Source organism: Ipomoea nil, unplaced genomic scaffold (assembly GCF_001879475.1).
Source record: "Ipomoea nil cultivar Tokyo-kokei standard unplaced genomic scaffold, Asagao_1.1 scaffold0317, whole genome shotgun sequence".
In the NCBI taxonomy this organism is placed as follows: domain Eukaryota; kingdom Viridiplantae; phylum Streptophyta; class Magnoliopsida; order Solanales; family Convolvulaceae; genus Ipomoea; species Ipomoea nil.
The window spans coordinates 2,923,322-2,947,012 of NW_017616745.1; the positions used below are offsets into that span (position 1 = coordinate 2,923,322).

General features: G+C 34.2%; 2 protein-coding genes across 2 annotated transcripts; both read right to left on the reverse strand.

Moving 5' to 3' along the window:
- Nucleotides 1-799: 799 nt before the first annotated feature.
- On the reverse strand, nt 800-3,315 carry LOC109169410 (WD-40 repeat-containing protein MSI1-like). Its single transcript, XM_019318291.1, has 6 exons — nt 2,901-3,315; nt 2,208-2,534; nt 1,899-2,048; nt 1,554-1,672; nt 1,355-1,447; nt 800-1,140 (listed from the first exon to the last, which is right to left on the reverse strand). The coding sequence occupies exons 1-6, from the start codon at nt 2,973-2,975 to the stop codon at nt 960-962; spliced, it is 945 nt and encodes a 314-aa protein (XP_019173836.1). The 5' UTR covers nt 2,976-3,315; the 3' UTR covers nt 800-959.
- A 5,103-nt stretch (nt 3,316-8,418) lies between these two features.
- Nucleotides 8,419-11,034, reverse strand: LOC109165835. The gene is made up of 2 exons (XM_019314790.1): nt 8,692-11,034; nt 8,419-8,592 (listed from the first exon to the last, which is right to left on the reverse strand). Exons 1-2 carry the CDS (start codon nt 11,032-11,034, stop codon nt 8,419-8,421), a joined length of 2,517 nt encoding a protein of 838 aa, XP_019170335.1.
- Between the last annotated feature and the right edge of the window lie 12,657 nt (nt 11,035-23,691).

Consider the following 23,691-nt stretch of genomic DNA (forward strand, 5'->3'; position numbering starts at 1 on the left):
AAGTAATGTTTCTACGCGCTAGCTGGACGCATCAGTGCACCTAACGCGCATGATGCAGATCTCTTTAAGTTTTTTTTTTCATCACTCCTTCCAACAACCTACCCTTACAGGAGAACAACCCTAAAAAAATCCACCCACCCATCAGTTAAAAGTCATCCTTTTTTTTTTTTTTTAAACTATTCTAAAAACCCCAAAAAAATCAAGTAGCACTACAATTTCAAGTGCCTTAAAAGAATATTAAATTTTGACTTAACTTAAATTATTTATAATTTAATTTGTTTCTCTATAAGTAATTTTAAAAAAAAAATCTGCAAAACATATAAGCCTTTTTTAAAATCAACTATTTTTAAAATTAATATAATTATTGTACTTATATATTTAGTTAATAAATATATAGGGAAAATATTTAAAACATTTTTAAAATAGAATTATAAATTTGAAAACTAGTCTATATATTGCTTTCCAATTAAGAAACTATATATATATAGGGTAACACTTGTGTGGAAGTGTGTCACGGGTTTTAATCCGCGAGACCGGTTGGATATTTGATTAATGTGTCAAAGATTTGACTCATTAAGTCCTGGGTGATTAGTGACTAATGATAGCTTAATGAACTTTTCATAAGCTATAAATGACTTAACTCAAGGCTTACAAACACAACCATCATCAGGTAGCACTACAGTAAGAAATTGTTGATTGAACATGAATACAAATTGTTTATATGCACATATATGCATTTGAGCAAAGAATGAAAATAGTTGGTAACAGAATATGCATATAGAAGGAGTCTCAGCTGAGCCAAATTGAGGCTAAAACAAGTCTGGTAAATCCATAGTAACACCATCCAGAAACAATACTTTGGAGCTCAGAATTAACAAAACCAAAGTTGGAAAAAGAAGCTATATATGGGGCCTTCAATTCAATTCTCATCATCATCTTCAATTCCTCTTCTTCACAAATTACAAGAGATCTCGCATCTCCCATACCTGTAGATTGTTGTCCTTGGCTACACTAGCGATAGCCAAGTTGTAGGTTCGGCTCCATGAGAAGTCTGTAATGCTATCCGTGTGGCGAGAGCGAACAAACACAAACTCCGGGGGTCCTCGACTAGCCTCCTCACTGGTTTGTGGGCTCCCCATCCTGGATGCCAAGAAACCCAAAAGACTCAATTACATACATACACCTCTCATCTGTTTTCTTCTTGCATCTGTGATCTGTATATCTATCTTTGAATTTGGGGACATTTTTGACACAGAAATTTCAAGAAAAGTAAAAAACTCATATAACAATGCATTCATTTCTTGAATTCTTCACAGATATAGCTATGCACCATGTAACACTAGTGAAGAAATACCTGCTAATATCATAAACAAGAATCTTCCTGCCAGAACTTGAAGCTATAAAATTCTCATGCTTGGGATTCCACCTAACATGGCCAACCTCCTCCCTGTCACAAGGTTCAGAAAAGCCTTTAATACTTGTTTTCATTTACAGAGAGATAAAGAAAGCAAAGTTTCCTCAAGAAGAAAATGGGAAGTAGAATAGCCTCTTACTGCAATGGACATTCCAAGACATGGAGGTAAGGCGAAGTCTTGCGCAGATCAAACACTTTGACTTTCCCATCAGAAGATCCAGTTGCTACAATCGGTCCCAAAAATGCCAGGGAGTTAATCTGCATTAACAACAAAGAAATAATGTTAAGAAAGTTACATAAATCAACTAATGTAGTCACAAAGAATAAAACAATAAAAGTTAAAGAACATACACTGTTTGAACAAACAAGTACACTAATGTATGTATTCCAGATATAGTACTGATTTCTACAATGTACTCAGTTGTAAAGATCTGAATGAAAGATACACATATGTATGACTCCATTTCTGTACTCAAACACTCACCTTAGCATCATGACAAAGTACAGATTGAACAAGATTGATTGCCGGAGTGCGTATATCCCATACACGTAGATGTTTATCTTCTCCAACTGAACCAAATAAGTTCCTATCCCTCTTATGCCAAGCTACATCCTCAGCACATCCAGGCTGTATCTGTTAGAACATCACCAAAACAGCTATTTTGATATCTTAATGATATGTTTATTAATGGAAAATCTCACACAAAATTGTGAAATACATAATGATTATGCAAGTGAAAGTAAGTTCATAAAACACATGATGCATATATATATAGTTAATTCTGATACATACATCATATATACGCATAGCCTCAAGTGTCTTATCATTTGGAGTGGCATTAATATCCCACAAGCAAACTTGACCATCCTCTGAGCCACTTAACAAATGACCGTTCTTAAATCGACTCCAGGACAAGCAATGCCCTCTGTCTTTGTGACCAGTTAACCTCAAATCAGGGTCGCAAACACCCCCCTGGGGAGGTTTTGATGGATGTTTGGTACAATCAAAAATGAAAACCTCAGTACTGCCTGTCTTGGTAGCAACAATTCTTGGGTTTTGTGGCATGTAACGAGCCCGTTTAACTACCCCATCATGATTTATTTTCTGCTCTCTTCTTGTCTGCAACACAAATATTTCGTGTTACATGAATAGGGGAATTACCTCAAATAGCTCTAAATTTGTAAAATAGGCAAGAAAAATTAAAGATACTATAGGAAAATGAATTTTCAAAACAAAACTACTATACATTTGAAGTTGAAGATAAGTACAGAGTATATGTTTTCTCAAGTTTCAAAACAAAAGTACAGTTAGATAAGTACAGAGTATATGATTTAATAATTTATGCAAATAATATTATATTTGATATATCGATCTCAACATATATATTTTGCAGCTTTCTTAATTAATACAACATAATTAATTAGGTCAAAGCAAAACAAAAGGAATTGCAATAAAAATCACAGAAGAATTGAATTCAGTATGTACCATCCCGATCTCAGCAGAGGAACTGGATTCTTCACCATCCCAATCTGCGCGACTCAGCTTAACCTGAACGAGCATAAGGCCGCTTTGTTGATTCTCTGGCGCGCAAGTTCCGACGATCAGATTCTGGATAGTATAAGGCTTCCCCTCCGGCTCCTCCCTGTACGGGAGCCATTCCACGGTGGGCGTCGGGCCTTCGAGGTTGTGATTGACGAACCTATCGTCCACCGTGCGTGATTCCCGCGAACTACAGCTCGTGGTTGCCTGCGAACTACAGCTCGTGGTTGCCCGCGAACTATAGCTCGTGGTTGCCGGCGAACAAGAGCTCGTGGTTGCTGCGGATTATAGCTCGTGGTTTCCGGCGGACTATAGCTCGTGGTTGCCGCCTGCGGATTATAGCTCGTGGTTGCCGCCTGCGGATTATAGCTCGTGGTTGCCGCCGAAGTATGTTGGAAAAACCATTCAATAAACAAGGATTTTCACTTATTTATTTCCTCTCCTAATTTTTTGGAGCTGCCTGAAAAATTCCTCTGATCTCTTGTCCGCCAGTCAGAGACGTGGCTTTTATTCAGGATCTATTACCACAAAAATAGCACTATTGAAGGGAGAAGGTTGTTGAAGCTTTGTACTATAAAATCCTACTTCCAGTTCTAGCTCGTGGTTGCCGGCGAACTAGAACTTATCGCGTTTGATCTTCAACGATTTGCAGGTTGCAGAATTCTTCAGCGATGATGGAGAGAGAAATCAGAAATGGCGATCTCGGGAGTTTCTTGTGTTCTGTTTAAAGCTTTTCAACAGAATTTTGGAGGGAAATTGCAACTGCTTCGGTGGTTATAATAGGGAATCTTTTCCACGTAAAACATGGAGTTAATTTATTTTTTTCACTAACCATATTATTGTTGCATGGTTATCGTAAAGAAATCAATTTTTTTTTTTTTAGTAGTATTGACTATATTAGAAAATAATATATGTTCTATATTTTCTCTAGTTGTTTCAGCTTAAAGAGTTAATACTCCACAATAGGAAGTTCGATCATGTGATTAAGGTTCGATCAAGAAGAGTTACGAAAGTGTCAACAGAGCACAAAGTATTTTGTAAGACATCGATTTAAATGAACTTAAAACATAAGAGTATTCCATCTATTCAACATACAATGATTACAATCTTCTCAACCACTCTTTGTTTGATGAATTTTAAATTTATAGATAGGGAAAATTGTAAAAAAATGCCCCTCTATAATTGACCAATTATCAATGTCGTCCCTGAATTATGAATGATGTAAATGTTGCCCCTCAATTATCAAAATGGTGCATATATAACCCTTCCCGTAACGGACCGGTGAGTCAACGTTAGTCTACACCGTTTAGTTGGGGGTAATTAAGTAATTTACTTTTTTTTTTCCTTTTTCTTTTTATATTTTCCATTTCCCCTCCTCAGACCATCGCCATTGAAGGGAGCGTCGTTTTACCTTTTCTCTTTAAGTATGAGTGGAACCATCACCCACTTCACCAACTCACTTTCGCCATTTTTTTTTTCTCTGTAAATTCCTCTCATACGCCACAAGTAATTGAAACGTTTTTCGTTGTTCATATACTCTTTGGTGGATTTTGAAACCGTAATGGCGGCGGAGCAGATTCGCAGCAGAAAGCTCATTGTGGAGATATGTAACGCGAAGAATTTGATGCCTAAGGATGGGCAGGACACCGCCAGTGCCTATGTTCTGGTGGATTTCGACGGCCAGCAACAACGGACCACGACTAAGTTTCGAGATCTGAACCCGCAGTGGGAAGAGTGGCGACTAAGTTTCGGGATCTGAACCCGCAGTGGGAAGATTAAGATTGCCCGGATTAGTTTTCTACAGGAGGGATCGGAGGCGCTGGTTTACTATTCTTTAGAGAAGCGCATCGTTTTCTCACAGATTAAGGGCGAGATCGGGGTTAAGGTTTGGTACGTGGACGAGGAAGCGGTGCCGCCGCCTCCGGAAGATAAGACGGAGGCGCCGGCGGAGGATAAGCCGCCGGAAAAGGTAGAAGAGGGGAGTCCACCGGCCGCGGACGGGTACAAGAAGGAACAGATCAGGAAGAAGGAACAGATCAGGAAGATCGGGGAAAAGAAGTAGGAAATTTAGGAATTGAAGAAGAAGGAAGATTAGCCGCCAGAGGATCCGAAAAAGGAAGAGGAAGCTGCTCCTCCTCCTCCACATCCACCGGCTGCTCAAACCTCCGCTTCGACACCAGGACCTGTCAGTTTTTCAATCAACGATGGTCTCAAATGAGGAGGGGAAAGGGAAAATATAAAAAGAAAAAGGAAAAAATAAGTAAATTACTTAATTACCCCAACTAAACAGTGTAGACTAACGTGGACTCACAGGTCTGTTACGGGATGGGCTATATGTGCACCATTTTGATAATTGAGGGGCAACATTTACACCATTCATAATTCAGGGGCGACATTGATAATTGGTCAATTATAGAGGGGCATTTTTTACAATTTTTCCTTATAGATATCATTTCACTTTGAGTTAATTTCAGCAATAGTCCTCTGAATATGTTGATTTTTCACATTTAGTTTCCGTCTTTTAATTTGGACAATTTAACCATTCGACTATTAAATTTTTTTCAATTGAGGTCCTTCTGTCAAGTGCTGGTTAAGTGGGTGTTAATTCGAGGGATAAAATCGTCTTTTTCTTACCCAGCATATAAATCATCTTCGTTCCCACTATGTATACGCGAAATAAATACACATACAATTTATTTACTCCAAATTCTTGAAATTTAATCAAATTTTGCGCATGGGTTTTCTTAAATCAGCTCAGATAACCCAAAGCTGTAAAACGGAGTTCTTTCGATCTGAACCAGATCGGTGACAACATCAAAGTCGTTAAATTGGGAGGTGAAAATCAAAACGGGGAAGTGAATAAGCAGTGGGACAGAGCAGATCAAGAATTTGGAGGTCTGGTATGGCGAGGTATCACTTTTTACAGTTTTTAGTTTATTCTCTATAAATTTTTAGTTTGATTATCCCCTTAAGTTGCTGTTATTCATCTAATCATATGCTAAGTGAACATATGAATAGGAAATTATAGATGCTTAAAATATAGCTTGTTGAGAAATGAGAATTGGAATGAATTCCATTTTCTATTTGCAGTTGCTTGTGGTTCGCCCAGAGATAATCCCAGTTTCCTCAATGGAAGGAGTCAAAGGATGTTTGTTTTATAAATTCTGGTTCAGATTTATACGCCGAGTAAGGAAAAGACGATTTTATCCCTCAAATTGACACCCACTTAACCATCACTTGACGGAAGGACCTCAATTGGAAAAAATTTAATAGTTGGATGGTTAAATTGTCCAAATTAAAAGATGGGGACTAAATGTGAAAAATCAACATACTCAGGGCACCATTACTGGAATTAACTCTTTCACTTTTAGTCATTCTTTCATAAATCACTCAAATTTGTTAGTAATAATATATTTAAAAATAGAGTTAATACTCAAAATTGTCCTCGACTATAGTGGTTTTTCTCAATTTCGTCCTAAACGACTTTGGTGACCTAATATCGTCCCAGACTTTTGTGTTATTACTCAAAATTGTCCTCCGTTATCTAATCCGTCAAATGGGTGTTAAGTACAAGGTTAAATATGTAATTTTAATTTTGGTCTTCTAGGCCTTCTTATTTCACCGCGCCAACAACAGGGTAAAAAATATTTTGATTAAGAATTTCCAACCTTGCGACTATGTCTGCTCAAGCAATAATTCCCCAGAAATTCGCCAAGTAAATTCGTCAATCTTTGTTTATCAAATTCTTCAATCTCTGTTTATCAATTTCGCCTTTCTGTGTTCATGGGTTTATCAATTTCGCCAGGTAAATTCGCCCAAAGAAAACCCTAAGGAAGCAAAGCAAATTTCTTCCCTACATTGCAATGGATTCAAGACGACGGAAAAGGGGCGAATGCACTCCGAAATATGGTAAGAATTTTGGCTTGTGTGAGCTTATATATGAATATGTATGTACTGTTAAAGCATAAATCAGTGTTCAATGAATTCATTGTGAACGTGCTAGTGCCAGGGTTTAAATATGAGCTTGTGCTAATGAGAGTTGGATGTGGAAAATGGAAATTGAATCTCACAGCAGATTACATCTAACTTGGGATTAAAGCTTTTAGTTGAGGTGAGTTAGAATCTATGAGGGTATAACTTTGCAAATTGCTTTCTGGTTGATATGGTGGATTCTTCTTAAAATGTTTTCTTTAGCTTGAAGAATGACTAGGTTTTATGCATTGTTTTTATTCCTGTTCCTTGGAATAAGAAATATATTTTTGATTATCGATTTAAGTTGTGAGAAATGTATTTCAATATCATATTTTGTACTTGCTGGTTAAAAACTAATAAGATTTTGCAATATATTTCAGCATTTTCTTTTGTGTTATTCTCATTGCTTGTTAACAAATTTTTGCATAAATGATGGATGTGGTACATGATGGAATTTATCCCTACCTCTGTTGTTCATGATTACTTCTCTTGACTTGGAAATTTAGTCTATTCTAAATCAACAGGGCATGTGTTTTAGCCTACCTACACTTGAGGACCCCTTTAATGACAGAAGTGGTAAGCCAGATCCTGTGAAGAACAAAAAGTGAGCAGATTCCAAGAAAGAAAAGAGGGCTGACAAGAAAAAGCTAGCTCCAAATAAAAGGCCAACTGATGTATTTCATGGACTGGTATGATCCTCCTATATGCTCGAGGTCGAAGAAAATAATACCGGGTCTATTAAAGAATATCAATAGAAAGGAGGAAGAAATTAAGAGGCTAAATGCAAGGATTCAAGAAGCTGTCAATGACTCCTAGTGTAATGTGAAATTTGTGTTGGTAGTGGTATTAGTGTTGTGTGCTATGATATATATTCAACTTGTAATAGGGGTGGGGAGTTTTGGAGAAAAAGAGACTAGTTTTACTCAACTTAGATTGAATTAATGTAAGTTAATTTGCAGCAGGCATATTAATATATATGTGAACTTTAAGTCATTTGCAGACTGTTTACAATTTATATAAATGTGATTTGCATTTGTAGTTCTAATGTGAAACAAAAAAACACACACAGATCATTACTGCAAACCACTATGGTACAATTACAGAATAAAATAACCCTGTAAATTCAGTAGTAAATTACACAGTAAATTTACTGCAAAACAGCCTGTGTAATCCATAGAACAGAACAACCTTATATGGAACAAGCTAAAGTAGAGAGATTGCAGCAGTACATTCAAAGATTGGAACAAACAACAGTAAATTCAAACACAATAAAGTGTAGTAAATTCAGTCTGTGGAGAAATTCATTACTAGAACCTGATATGCAAAACACAAATATTCATTACTGTTATAGCATTGAGATGACTAATCTCATTGTTTATCAAAACAATATAAGGGTCTCTTATACAAAATACAACTACTTAACTACGTAATCAATTTCTAATGGTTCATCCTGATTTCCATAACTGCAATCACTTCTGCTTCTATCACTGGTTCATTGGCTGGCTTCTATCACTGGCTCATTGGCAGCTTCTACCACTGGTTCAAACACAACTGCTCTCACTGGTTCATTCACTTCTTCTCTAACTGCTTCTACCACTAGTTCATTGGTTGCTTCTCTCACTGGTTGAGGAATTTTCTTTGTTCTAATCCTCTTCTTTGGATTGAGCTACAAACAGTAATAAACAATAAAGAATGCAGTTTGATTTTACCAACAGTAATAAACAATAAAGAATTAAATACAGTTAGGAATTTATTGAGAACTTACCAATCTTTCTTTGATGGCAGGATCTGTTGGACACCTCCTTGCATTATGGCCTGGCTGCTTACATTTGGTACAATGCAGTTTTATTTTACTCCTTTGCACTGTTGTCAAATTTCTTGGTGTTTTGCTTACTTCTCCTGCACTTTTTTTCCTTAACTTTCTTGGTCTACCTGCCTTACATGATGTGTACAATGGGGGTAGTAGTGGTTCTCTATCTGTAATTGGCCACTCATCTGGCCCAGCCATAGGGTTAATAGAACCTGCATAAGCTTTCAAATAACATTCTGTAGAATACATTGGGCTAACAAAGTTGATGACTTGTAATTTCTTCAACCAAATTGCCCTAATTGCATGCTTGCAAGGAATTCCTGTTAGTTCCCATCTTCTGCAACTACATGACCTTTTTCTCAAATCAACTTGTTGACCATCCTCCCACATCCCTCTAACTTCAAACAAATCCTCATCACATTGAGTACATAAATAACTTGCAGCTGCCTCTTCATTAACTGCAATTTTCTCCATAATTCTAGGACATATTGTAGACTTCCATTCATTAGCAGCTTTCTTTCTATTGTTGAAGAACCTAGGCATTAAGTGATTTCTCAAAGCCTCAAGGCATGGTATAAGTGGCAGCTTCCTTGCATTCAAAATCATTGCATTAAAGCACTCACATATATTGTTAACCAAAACATCACATTGTGCAGAAGTAGTAAAATGAGACCTTGACCATTCACTTGGATGCTTGTCAGATAACCATTGAAATGCATCTACATCTAATTGATGAATATTCCTCATTGCTCTAGTGAAGCTGTTCACAGTTGTTGCTCTAGCTGCTGTCCAGAGAGCATCTTTAATTGCTTTGCCATGGAACCCTGCTACCCTGAGATTACCATATAAGTGCCTCACACAAAATCTGTGAATAGCTTCTGGAAACACTTCTTCAAATGCAGGGATTAACCCTTTTTGTTTGTCTGAAATTAAAGTCAAGTTACTGTGATTCACCAAGTCCAAGTCTTTCTTAAGTAGTTTCAAAAACCAAGTCCAAGATTCTTTGTTTTCCCCTTCAACAATTGCATAAGCCAAAGGAAAAATGCTGTCATTTGGATCTATCCCAACAGCTGTCAGTATTTGGCCCCCAGTTTTTGCCTTTAAGTGACACCCATCAAATCCTATAATAGGCCTACAATATTTATGACCTTCCATACATGCCTCCCAACACATGTAAAACCTCAAAAATCTTTTTTTGCCTCCAGGTTCCTCGTATTCACTTGGTTTTACAATGCAATTTGACATAGGGTTAGTTTTTTGAATTTCATGATAGTAGCTCCACAACTTTTTAAATTGTTCCTCTTGTTCACCCTTTATGTCACCCCTTGCTAGTGTCATTGCTTTATAACATTGTCTAATTGTTAGACTGAATTTGTCATCAGCTTTAACCTTATTTTGAAACTCCACAATGTTCCAATCACTATTGTGCCTAATTTCATTTTTCCATCTTTTAGCAGCCTTGGTTGCAGTGATCATATTGTTCTCGTATACCCACCCACAACCTTCATGCTTCTCATTATAACTTAAAACTCTCCATGTGAATGTGTTCTTTAACTTTCTGCAGTTGATTCTCCAAGGGCAGCCTTCTTGTTTGCAGCTCACTGTCACTCTCAATTTGTCAATCTTTTCAAATTTCAGATGTTTCCCATTCTTAATCCCATAATTCTGTATAGCTTCTTTAAATTCTTCTCTACTAGCAAAGGTTAATCCTATGCAAAAGATGGGGTTTTCCATGTCAGTTTTTGCTCTAAAAATAGGCCACTTGTGTTCATCATTATCACCATCACTGACTACATTTTCATCAGATAAATCTAATCCATCAGCAACTACTATAGCACCCTCTACTCCATCATTAACTTCATTAGCACCCTCTACTCCATGTTCAGCCACTGGACTTGTTTGTACACCACCATATTCCACTGTTACATCAACATATTTATCAAACTCTCTATCATCTTTCTTCCCTTCAACGAAATCATAATCAGAGTCATAAAATTCTTCTAGCACTTCATCCTCATAATCCTCATCACTTCCATCAGTGTTAGACTCCACATCATGTTCTTCAATATCACTTCCTATGTTAGATGCTTCTGTGAACTCTGACTTTACTACACATATCTCCAACTCTCTAGGCTTACCAACACAAAGAGAGTTAACTAAAGGCCATATTTCACTATCTGAATGTAACTCAAACAAACCACCAATACCATTGCTAAGCAATTTTGTTTGTAGAGGATCATACCCTAACTCCTCTACTTTTTCTCTTAGAGTAATCATCCCCCACTCATCAACCGACATATAGTCCCAATAGTCTGTCCACCCACCTATATATTGTGATTTTGGTCCATGATTAATCCTTCCACCATGTCTCAACATAAGTGTAAAATATTCATTTTTTTCACCTGTTTCAAGACACAGTACATTTAATACAATACAAATATAGATACAATACATAAATATGGAGACATGTGGTCCCCAACATTACAACATATATATGCTTTACACTGCTCATTCACACAAATTTGACAGTATATCCCAATAGATGTGGTCCCTACACTGCAATTGAATGAATATAAACACGCATGTATTATTGTCATTTGTAATCCTGTAAATTTGGCATCATTCTCACTGTCAATGCATAACTATGAAAATTTTAAAGTGCACGACTGTTACTCTAAACATAATTACATACATGTGCTTTAATTTATGCTTCACTTTCCACAATAAATTCATTGAATAATAATTTCTGCTTTGGCAGTACATACATATTCATATATAAGCTCACAGAAACCAAAATTCTTACCATATTTCGGAGTGCATTCCCCCATTTTCCGTCGTCTTGAATCCATTGCAATGTAGGGAAGAAATTTGCTTTGCTTCTTTAGGGTTTTCTTTGGGCGAATTTACCTGGCGAAATTGATAAACCCATGAACACAGAAAGGCGAAATTGATAAACAGAGATTAACGAATTTGATAAACACAGATTGACGAATTTACTTGGCGAATTTCATGAGGGAATTATTACTTGAGCAGACCGTAGTCGCAAGGTTGGAAATTCTCGGTCAATTTTTTGTTAACATGTTGTCGCGGTGAAATAAGAAGACCTAGAAGACCAAAATTTAAATTACATATTTAACCCTATACTTAACACCCATTTGACGGATTAGATAACGGAGGACAATTTTGAGTAATAACACAAAAGTCTGGGACGATATTAGGTCACCAAAGTCGTTTAGGACGAAATTGAGAAAAACCACTATAGTCGAGGACGATTTTGGGTATTAACTCATTTAAAAATATGTATTTAATATCTTCCATATTAATAGTAAATTTGATTTATTTAGTGTTAAAATTTCAAATTTTATGTGGTATTTAATAACACAATGCTTTATAAAATTTGTAATATATTTGAATTTCGAATGTCATTAACATTATTTAATCGCTATGAATAAAATAAAGCTTCTCCTTTGATTACGAACTTGCGTATTTTAATTTCTTATTGACATTAAAGTTGTGAAAATAAATTTAAAATAAGATCTCTTAGGTTAAAAAGCATGGATGATGAATCTAGAAGGCAAAAGAAAAATGACTTTGTTGAAAGATATGAGCAAAGTATTTTATTGGGACGTTATGCCATGGAACCGTGTTCACCATTCATGGTGAACACGGTTCCAACGGTATTAGTACACCGTTATTATTATTATTTTTTAATTAATTGTGTGACTTTTCTTCTTTATTTTCACATTTTGCGGTTTCACTTTAATTTGAGGTGAACAAAGATTTTGGACATTCATAAATTATGAATTCGTGCCTGCACATTCACTTTAGAACCATGCCTACACATTCCCGTCCAAAATCACGGACATTCATAAATTATGAATCCATGCCTGCACATTCACTTTGGAACCATGCCTACACATTCACTTTGGAACCATGAGATTATGAATTTTCTGTTATAAGATTATGAATTTTCTGTTATGAGATTATGAATTTTCAGTTATGAGATTATGAATTTTCTGTTATACGATTATGAATTTTCTGTTATGAGATTATGAATTTTCATTACATTCATAATTTCGGACATTCATAAATTATGAATTCATGCCTGCACATTCACTTTGGAACTATGCCTACACATTCCCGTCCGAAATCACGGACATTCATAAATTATGAATCCATGTCTGCACATTCACTTTGGAACCATGAGATTATGAATTTTCTGTTATAAGATTATGAATTTTCAGTTGTGAGATTATGAATTTTCAGTTGTGAGATTATGAATTTTCTGTTATGCGATTATGAATTTTCTGTTATGAGATTATGAATTTTCATAAAATTCATAATCTCATAACAGAAAATTCATAATTTGATCAAACGCGCGCCGTTAACTCCACATCCGCGAATTTTTTTTTTTCGGCCTAAAAACGACGTCGTTTTGCCTTGTGTTCACCATTCTCGGTGAACACGATTCCATGGCATAATTTGCGTATTTTATTGTGTTGGGCCGGGTTATTGTGTTGGGCCTAAAATATATACATGCGAGCTTTGGGTTTAAAATATATAGATGTTATCTTACGTTGGGCCTAGAATATATATATATATATATTGGATCTAATGAGACCCTCTTGTCATGTGAGATTGTGAGGCTTCATCTTATTCGTATATTTGTAAATTTCAACGTTTCAGATTTGTCACTTAAAACCCCACGTGCGGATGAGTTGTTGTGTAGGCAGGATTATTTTGGTCTTTTGTCACTGGCTTTATTTCTTCCCATTTAATATTTTCGCCGTTTGTATAGGGATTTTAGTTTTATTTTTGGTCTTAAATTGTTTTCAATATTCTTTCTCTCGCCTTCCGTGTGTCTCTTCAGTTTGTTCTCTTCTCAGCGACGCAAGGGTAGACGGTCTTCTCCGGCTTGGCGAGCTCGGTCCTCTTCGGTGCCGGTGTGTCCGTGTTGTCCAGGTAGTCTACATGGCTGGTTTTTTTATCAAGCGTTCTAAGCGTCGAAAGGACATATCGTGTATATATGTGTGTGTAGTTAAATAAAGTGGTCACAAATTAATGTTTTAGTATAAAGTATTCAACTTTTATTTATGGACTAACAAATTTAAATAATGTCACATTGTCAGACTAAATAATATTACAATTTAACCAATGAATCAGTCATTCTGTCCGACAATGGAAACATTGGATACACTCAACAAAATAATTTACACTAGTAATTAGTAAATACATAAAATAAAAAATTCAATATTCATCAATCTCTTTTACAAGTATGAAAAAGTATAACATTTTAATCTTATCAATTGAGTCAATAAAAAAAATTAGGAATAAGGGTCAAATAGGCCATCCAACTGTACACAATAATTCAATTAGGCCACTGAACCTAAAAAGTCAACAATTGAGTCCTTAAACTAATCAATTTTAAACAATTCTTCCAATTTGAAGGTTTCCAACAAGTCAACAGGTCATCCTTCCAAATAAATTATTTTTTAAAAAATAAATTTTTAAAATTAATTATTTAAATTAAAAAAAAAAAAAAAAACAGGACCGGTCGTCTCCGGCCGATTTCTTCGTCTCCACAGCCGGAGACGAAGAGTTTCTTCTTCTCCATGGCTGGAGACAAAGAAACTCTTCGTCTCCGGCAGTGGAGACAAAGAAACCCTTCATCTCCACTGTCGGAGACGAAGAAACTGGCCATGGAGACGAAGAAACTGGCCGGAGACGGTTGTCTCCCGTCGGAGTGTTTTTTTAAAAAAAAATTTAAAAAAAAAATTATTTTTTAAATTTATTTTTTTAAAAATAATTAATTTGACGGGATGACATGTTGACCTATTGGAAACCTTGAAATTGAAAAATTGTTTCAAATTGGTATTGTTGATTTTTTCGGTTCAGTGACCTAATTGCATTATCGTGTGCAGTTCGATGGCCTATTTGACCCTTATTCTAAAAAATTAAAATGAATAAATTAACATTACTATATTATATTGTCTATAAAAACAAAGCAAAAACATTATAAAACACATCATTATTCTCTTTACATTTTCCCATTTGTATATAATAAAAAATAGGAGATGGACACGATGGATCAAATCAATCATACTACTCCACCCTCCTGGATACCATGAATGCATGGATCAATGAATCATCAACCTTAAAAAGTCAAAATCTTAATCATTTGATATCATGCAATGTCACATTCAATAATTTAATCTTATTATTCTTTGCCAATATTATTTTTAGTATAAAGTATTTGTAGAATCCACCAATATAATTGGTGTTAGGCCAACCAGTCATCTTTTTTTATGTTTGTTGTTCTTCCAGAGCTTTGATGGGAATTAAACATCAACTCAATGTTAATTATGTGATTGCAATTTAACAAAAAATTATTATTTTTTGAATGTTAGTAGCTCTATTACATTGTAGTATCTGTTCATATAATTTCTCAACCTACTGAAACACAAAGAGTTAATAACGCCTCCATTGAGGCTCGAACTCATAACCTTCCAAATGAACAAACCAAAAAAATAGGACCACACACTGAAATTAGTCAAATTTGTGTTGAGTAGGAGCTCAATATTAATTATGTGATTACAATCTAACAAAAATCATTTAGTTAATTACAAGTTTAAAAGAAAAAAAAAAGATGAAAAAGATAATCATTGATTTTTTTGTCTGAAGAAAAATTATTCCGTGGATTCGGGTTCACCTTGCAAGGTGGATACGGGTCTAAAAATACACAATTTATATATTCAATGTTCACAGTTTACATACTGACTGTTCACAATTTTATATACGAAATGTTTACAATTTACATACTGAATATTCACAATTTGAATAGTAAACATTCAGTATGTAAATTGTGTATTTTGACGCGGTCCACCTTGCAAGATAGACTCAGGTCCATGTCATAATGATATTTCAACCAACAAACTATGCTTAGACATCGGAACTAATCATATTCGTGTTGGGTAATACTTGAGTAATTCAATGTGAAAAACACTCCTTCATAAATTTTAACTTTTTAAGCTAAGTGCTGCCCAAAGCCCACGTGTTATCCCATCCACTCTCCATGAGTTGAATTCTATGAAGATATTTAAATGAACTTATAATAATTCTAGTAGTAAATAGATTAAAGTCATGTATTTTTTATTTTTTTTTACGGGAAGAATCATGTTTAACATAATATATTTTAATTGGTCGGCTGTAAAACTAAAGAATCATTAATCTAATAGGTGAATTAGTTAAATACAACACGTGAACGAATTTTGTCTTCTCAAAATGTTCCTATCATTATTGTACCATACAAATATGCTTATTATCATCCAATTCCTACCTAACAAGAATTCATATGATTCTTGAACAAATGATGAACGAATCTCTAGTTAGATAGAAATCAATAACACAATAATTTGAGGCTACCTTACAAGTTGAAGGTTTGTATATGGACGATTATTATTACACACTATTTGGTAACATAGTTAGTTTATCAATCAATTTTGACTTGTTTGATCATTATTAATTGTTTGATTTGGTTAAATAGGTAATACGAGTGTTTGATAAATTGGCTTTTTGTAATAGTATATTGCTCCAAAACGGTAGAATTCAAAAAGCTTCTCAAAGTAGTTTTTCGATCAATTTCTTAAAAAAGTCGTTTTGCTTGTAATCAGCGGTTAGCTAACAATTAATTTACCAAACATCCTTCTACAATCAACTAATGCTATCAACTAGTCAAACAGACTAACCCAAACAGTTAACATAACAACTATTTACCAAATACCTCTATACCCCTATATATGTGTGAAACACTTATTTTATTTGTTATTTATTATATTAAATAAAAAATACAAGTTTACTAGATAGAAAATATGATGACATAAAGCATCACACATGTTCATATGTTATTTATTGTATTTGTGAGCATATATCCATTAATGTGTATCCAACTATCAGCTTAGGCTTTTAGTTGAGATGGAGCACATGTTTCAATTTGGTATCAGAGCTAGACCAAAGGTCATGGGTTCGAATTTCAACGCCACTCGTAAGCGACTACGGTTTACCAGTCCACGTGTTGGTTGAAATCCACATTAATGTGTATTAGTTGCTAAATTTACTTCTCGGGTCAAAGTGTAGGAACCCTTGAGGTGGGAAATTCAACCAAATAACATCAAAATTATCCAATTCCGAAATAACCTAGGATTTGATGTAGCTAACTAGTTAAGGGTCCAACGTGTCAAAAGTTGGTCAAACTAGTGTTTGACTGGGTGGTTTAGCATCTTCATTTATTAATTAGCTGCAGACAGACCATTGAATCAGTGTGGTACGTAACAACATGGTCAAACAACACCTGTCACCCACCCGTACTATTCAACAAAAAATACGGTTATGTCTATTTTACCTGAAAAACGTTATGTATATTCTATTTTTTTAGTATCAACTTTTTCACAAAATTTTGATGTAGATATTTGTATTAAAAAATATTATGTGTATTTTCATTTTTTACTCACACACACAAAACCTTAATATAAACAATTGTATTGAGACCCACATGAAAAAACTAACTTATCAGAGTCCGTCACATCAGGGAGTAAAATTGAGAGAGTAAGATTTGAGAGTACATGTAATAGAACTCTTTATATTGGGACCCACATGAAAAAAAAATAGCTTATCAAAACCTGCCACATCAGGAAGTAAAATTTGGGAATACATGTATAGTAGTTGAACTCTTTTACATGTGTTTACTATTCATTGAATAAACTAACTCTTTTTTTAAAATTTATTTTTTAATATTTTAATATTTTTTATGTTTAATAACACGTTTAATATAGTTTCTAATTAAATATATAAATTTTATACACTAATAATAAACTTAATTTTATGAAAATTGAATTAAAAATAACTTCGGTCAAGTCTTGTTAACCAAACTAGACACATAAATATGTCAAAGGGAGTAATATCATAATATGACGAGTTCAATTCTTGTTAATACATTTTTATTGATTTTTTTTAGTGTAGTTTATCTTTCTTATTTAATTTGTGCGCTATTGCATAGTAGCTAGCTGAGTTACGTTTATCCAATGCATACCTACACCCTTATTATTTAATTTGTGGGTTATTGTACAGTAACTGAGTTTATCCCGTGCACTCCTACACCCTTGAACAATATTTACCAGATAAAATTAATTTTATTCTATCATATAAGATATTTTTAGTATAATTTATCTCTCATATGTGATTCTAAATTATTACACCGGAGAGAATTTATATTATACAAAAATATTAGAGGATTACTAATGAATGAATAGTAAACATATTATCAAGTGACTCTTGCACCATTTGGAACGAGACAAATTAGGAACACAACATAGTATCACTCGTTTTATCATTTTATGCTTAAAGCATACAATGATTTTAATGAAAATTAACCATAAATGTTAAATTTATACTCCGTGTATATATATATATATATATATATATATATATACACACACATATAAGAGTGAATGTTACGTTTTATTCAATACGCACATTTAGATAGTATTATGGGTTAATACAATTTGAATTAGTTAAAAGTGAAAAGGCATAATTTATGTTTGATTAAGAATGCTTTAAGAGCTTGACATATGAGGAATTGAACTCTCATGCCAATGCTATGAGAGATTATTGACATAGCTTCCTTATTTGAAATTAAACGTACTCACTTAAATATATTTATGAAAAGTTAAATTTTTTATAGATTGGATGGTAATAAACTATGATAACTTTACATTTGATTTTCATCTATTTGATACTCTTCCGAGGTATATATTGTGCAACTTTTGTGCAGTGGATTTGTTAATTGATTGTATACATTTTTTTTAGATAATTTATTTATCAAACTATGTCATGCTGCATGAGATTTTTTCTTTAAAAAAAAATATCTCAAAGCATTACTCTAAAGATATGGGCCCAGTGGAATGGGATGAGCTGTCCATAGTGCATTGGATGCTTTGGTCAGATGCTCTGTGCTGTCTATCAGCCACCTGGACTCGTTTTCAACCTTTGCTCTTATTTCAATCCATTTTTATTCCGAAAATGATACACATACTCTCAAGAAGTAAAACAAACAATATATGCCATGATTTGATTAATAGAAGAAAAAAATTATAAAAATTATGGCCCATCATTTTTACTAGGTGAATCAAAATATGGCATGTAAGTCGAGATTTTAAAATGGAGTAAAAATCTATAGTAATGTGGTAAAATATCAAGTTTAAATACATACCAAGTTTATTGTGAATACGTATACAGTATAAAATCAGATCAGGCTTCGACCCTTGTATAATCTGCTCGTGAGTTTAAACGTGTTAAGCTCGGGGGTAAGGCGTGAGACCCGAGGTTCCCGAGCTAAATAAGACTATAGAGATTTTGCTAAAAAGTCCCTTTTACTCCTGCTTAGCTTTGCAGGGTATTTATAGGTGATTCGGGGATCACATGCCGGGGGCAGCATGCGCGCCACACGTCCTCCATGCACTCGGTAATCTAGTCGGCTAAGGAGAAGCGCACACATGTAAGAATATGACTGGCTAGCTATTTACTTAATGGAATCAGTTCAGATGCTAAGTACTCGTGCTCGGGGACCCGAATGAGTAGTCAGGTCGGGACCGAGCACACAAAAGCTAAGCCAATAGCTCATCGAGCCAATGAGGCAATTAATCTCCATGTTGGGTAGGTCAAGTGTCACATTGCGGTCGGTCCAGGTCGAAAAACGGTCCGAGTCTCAAAGCAGTTCGTACCCGACCAGGTCTTAGGCACAAGAAGAACCATAGACCAGGGTATATTCCCTATCATATAGTATATGTAATATTACCCAAATTTTGTCACGTATTTTAATTCTAATAGAAAAAGATTGGCATGCATGTCTTCAAGACCAACTCTAATACTACTTGTAAGATCCCAATTCGCAGTTCTCCTACTCATCTTATCTTAATTTGAGGAGGAGAACTACGAATTATGATAGATCTTAGGGTTTAAATTCCTTTATTGATGTTCAAATTGGGATCTTAATTTGAAAAGAACGAAAATACCCTTAATAATTTCATATTTCGACATGTCTTAAACGAATGGGGGACCATCGTGATAAATTTTGGTACTAAAATAATAGTTGTGTATGAAAATCGGTACTAAAACAATAGTCATGGATAAAAATTAGTAGGAATTAAACATGTGAACCAAAACTGTCATTTTGTTAATACTCGTGGGACCAAAAGTGACATTTGCTCGTGATGAAGGTTTAACCTCATATTCACATTGCCAACATAGTTCATCCTCGTAAAGTCAATAGCATGATCACATATAAATTTCAAAAGCTAAGTTAAAAGTCAAATTATTTATTAAATTGTTTTTTTTATTTAAAATATTTATTAAATTAATTTATAATGGCATACGTAATAATTTATTAATTACATTAATTGAATATTTTATAGATAAATAATGTAAGATGTTACATTAAAAAAAAAAATGTTATGATGGTATAACCACATTAAATTATAATTGTACATTGTGATAGGATGAACTTATCATCTATGGTTTATGTCAAAATAAGAAATATAATATATTGAAAGAGATGACCAGATAGGTAGAGTATGATTATTATAATTGAATGTCGTAACTCACAAGTTTAATTATTGTCAATATCTTTTTTATTAAACCAGTCACACGAGATTTATTCAGTACATACCCTTGTTGAGATATGTGCATCGTTTTTCTCTATTTCACTTCCTCTTATAGGTAAATATTATAGAGTTGTGCGCTGCATTGTGCTTACTTCCTAGTTCATAGGGGGTCATCCATCGTGTGACTGTTGTAAGTCAAGCACGCTTAACCACATAGTTCTTTGGCTATCTGGTTGACATATCCTACTTAAAACCAATTGGTGACAAGTATGTGAACATTAACCATTTAACCACATCCCTTCATGGTAAGCCACAACACCACGTCTTGAATCGTGCAAGGGCTGAACTCAGTCAACCCGACCGACGGCCAACATAATATTATTGGTGTAATTTGTTAAACACAATAATAACTAATAAAGTAATAAGTCCTAATAAATAGTCAAATACATAATGCATTAATTCATAAGTCAATAACATATTATTTATTACAAATAACAAATTATTTATACAATATACTAATTATATACTAATACTCCGTATTTTTTTTAATATAAATAAATAAATAAGCATATATTCTTATATATAATTATGTCAAATTATGTTTTTATATACACTAATAGTAATAATTTACACATACTAGGCGGGGTGTGCTAAATAGCCCGCCAATTTGACTGGCCATAAAATTTAAAACTCACCCCGCTCTTTGGGCTAAACATATTTTAACGACTCTAATTACCAACCATGATACTTTATCTTCAGTCGTTATATCGTGCAACGGGCCCCAAAACGACATCGTTTTGGTGCATTATCCAAAAATACACATAAACTCGTAACAGAATACACATAAACTCATAACTGAATACACATAATCTAACATGATACATAATACACAGGAACTCTTAACTGAATAAACAGAAACTCTTAACTAAAGACACAAAAACTCTTAACTAAATGCACAAAAACTCTTAACTGAATACACAGAAACTCTTAACTGAATATACATAAACTCTTAAGTGAATACACATAAACTCTTAACTGAATACACATAAATTCATAACACAATACACAGAAACTTTTAACTAAATACACATAATGGGATTTGGACCGTTTGGACGGACGGAGTGACGTCAACAATTAAAACACGCACATTTTGTACTTGGGCATACATTGCTATGTGCGCCATAGTGCACAATATAAATTGCCCTTTATCTTAGCCACTTTGCAATGGAGCTTCTTAACTTAGCTTAGTTAAGTGATTTTTTTTATTTCGAAATGTTTTCATATAAAAAGCATCTCATTTTATTTTTATTTATTTAAGCGTATAATTACTTAAACAAATTGGTGTTAGTTGTGTTCATTCATAACAATACATGCGTCCCTTGATCCAAAAGTTGACAACTGCATATACTTCTAACAAGATAAATCTTACAGAAGGTATGTATTTTAATTGATTAGTTGTTATCAAATTGGTAATCCCTTAATATAGTAACCTATTAATTAAAGTTTGCTACTTTAAATAAGATTCATTCAATATAAAAGCACATCAAGCATTTCCCCCATCATTATTGTAAGCATCATGCACCTCTTTTAACCTACATTGCTTTAATTCCCCTCCCCTTAGTCCCCTACCTCTCTATGCAAGAAAGTATATTACACTCTGAGGATTATGTTTAAAGTGAACAGATCATTTATGTGCATCGATACTTGGTCTTGTATGTTAAGTTATTGAGTCACTGTAATTTACTCATCTTTTCAAATATTCTGTCGGGTCGGAGTGTGAAGTGCTCTTAGAGTTGGAGATTCAACTTTTAGGGAGAAGATTAGAGAAGAAGAAAGTATATTACGGGTTAGCCAGTTAAGACACGTTTTATGATTTACTTCGTCCATCAATTTTCAATGCACAAGCGGCAATAAACTTCACCTCAAATTGATGATGATGATGATGATGATGATGATAATGATGATGATGATGATGATGATGATGATACAATACTAGGTGAAATAAATTCACATATAGTAAATAATAAATTAAATATTTATTTTTTAAAGTACTAAATTTATCTATTAAATTGAGAAAACAATGTGATTGATAAAGTAGTGTAATTAAGTTTTATTGTTATTGTTATAGGATCAAACACACCAAAAGATAGAGCTCTTGGTTAAAGTACCTACGAGGTCCCTGTACTATAACGTTTTGTTCAATTTAGTCCTTATACTTTTATTTTGTTTAATTTAGTCCATGTACTTTCAAAAGTAGTGCAATTAAGGACAATAGTTAACGATGTTAATATTATCGTTAACTTAGGTTACGTGGCACTGATGATATTTATATTCCTACTCATATATTACTTTATAAATATTTAAAATCTATCATTTTACCACCAATATATTAAATTAGTATGTCCAAAATAAATAATTACGACCATGTTTGTAATGAGATTTAGACAATTGTCCTTAGTTTTACCACTTTTTTAAAGTAGAGGGACTAAATTGAACAGAATAAAGGTACAAGGACTAAATTGAACAAAACACTATAGTACAGGGACTTCATAGGTACTTTGACCGCTCTTAGCCTCTTAGCGAATATGTAACTTTTTTTTTTCTTATACTGCCTTCACATTTTCGAGAAACATAGTGATAGACTTGACCTTTCACCATCCTCCGCTCAATAATCTTCTTAGTTACCAATTACTGAATTTGGTCATTCACCGTCGTTTGCTCAATAATCTCTCTAGTCGCCAATTATTACTCAATTTACCCATTCACCGACTTTTACCTAATAACTATCTGTTCAGAATATCACCATTGATTTGTTTTCCTTCAACCTTTACTTGTTCAAAAGAAGGCCAGGGGTTCAAGTCCTATCCCAAATTTTTATATTTTCACCTCCAAATTTAATGAGTAAATACCCAAAATGGTCCCTCGACTATAGCTAAATTCAGAAATTGGTCCTCCACTTTCAATTTCAACCAATTAAGTCCTTAACTTTGCAATTTTGACACGATTTGGTCCTCCATCAATTTGACCGCTTGTTGATCGTGATTCTCTGTCCAACAAGAAGCATGATTCGGGTTGGGCCCATTACCGGTTCATGCACGTGGTCCTCATTCACAAGGGCACCGACGACAAAGCCTACTGCTACGTTTACGAGTAGGAAGATCTGCAAGGGAAAGTCGGAATCAACCTCTCAAAGACCGTCGGCGAAGCCCTCAAATCCAACATAACCACAATCGGCTCGCTCGTTCTCCCGGTGTTGGAGCAACTCCTCTTCCTCTTCACCCTAATCGGTCAGAAAATCTTC

Bases quoted from the DNA above. Each gene is read 5' to 3' on its own strand.
- LOC109169410 (XM_019318291.1), bottom strand. From the start codon at position 2,975: ATGCTCGTTCAGGTTAAGCTGAGTCGCGCAGATTGGGATGGTGAAGAA. The intron at 1,448-1,553 runs GTAAGAGGCTAT...ACCTTGTGACAG, and splicing joins GTCTTGGAATGTCCATTGCA to GGAGGAGGTTGGCCATGTTA. The intron at 1,141-1,354 runs GTATTTCTTCAC...CTTGGCATCCAG, and splicing joins CTTGTTTATGATATTAGCAG to GATGGGGAGCCCACAAACCA.
- LOC109165835 (XM_019314790.1), bottom strand. From the start codon at position 11,034: ATGTCGGTTGATGAGTGGGGGATGATTACTCTAAGAGAAAAAGTAGAG. The intron at 8,593-8,691 runs GTAAGTTCTCAA...TACTGTTTGTAG, and splicing joins CTGCCATCAAAGAAAGATTG to CTCAATCCAAAGAAGAGGAT.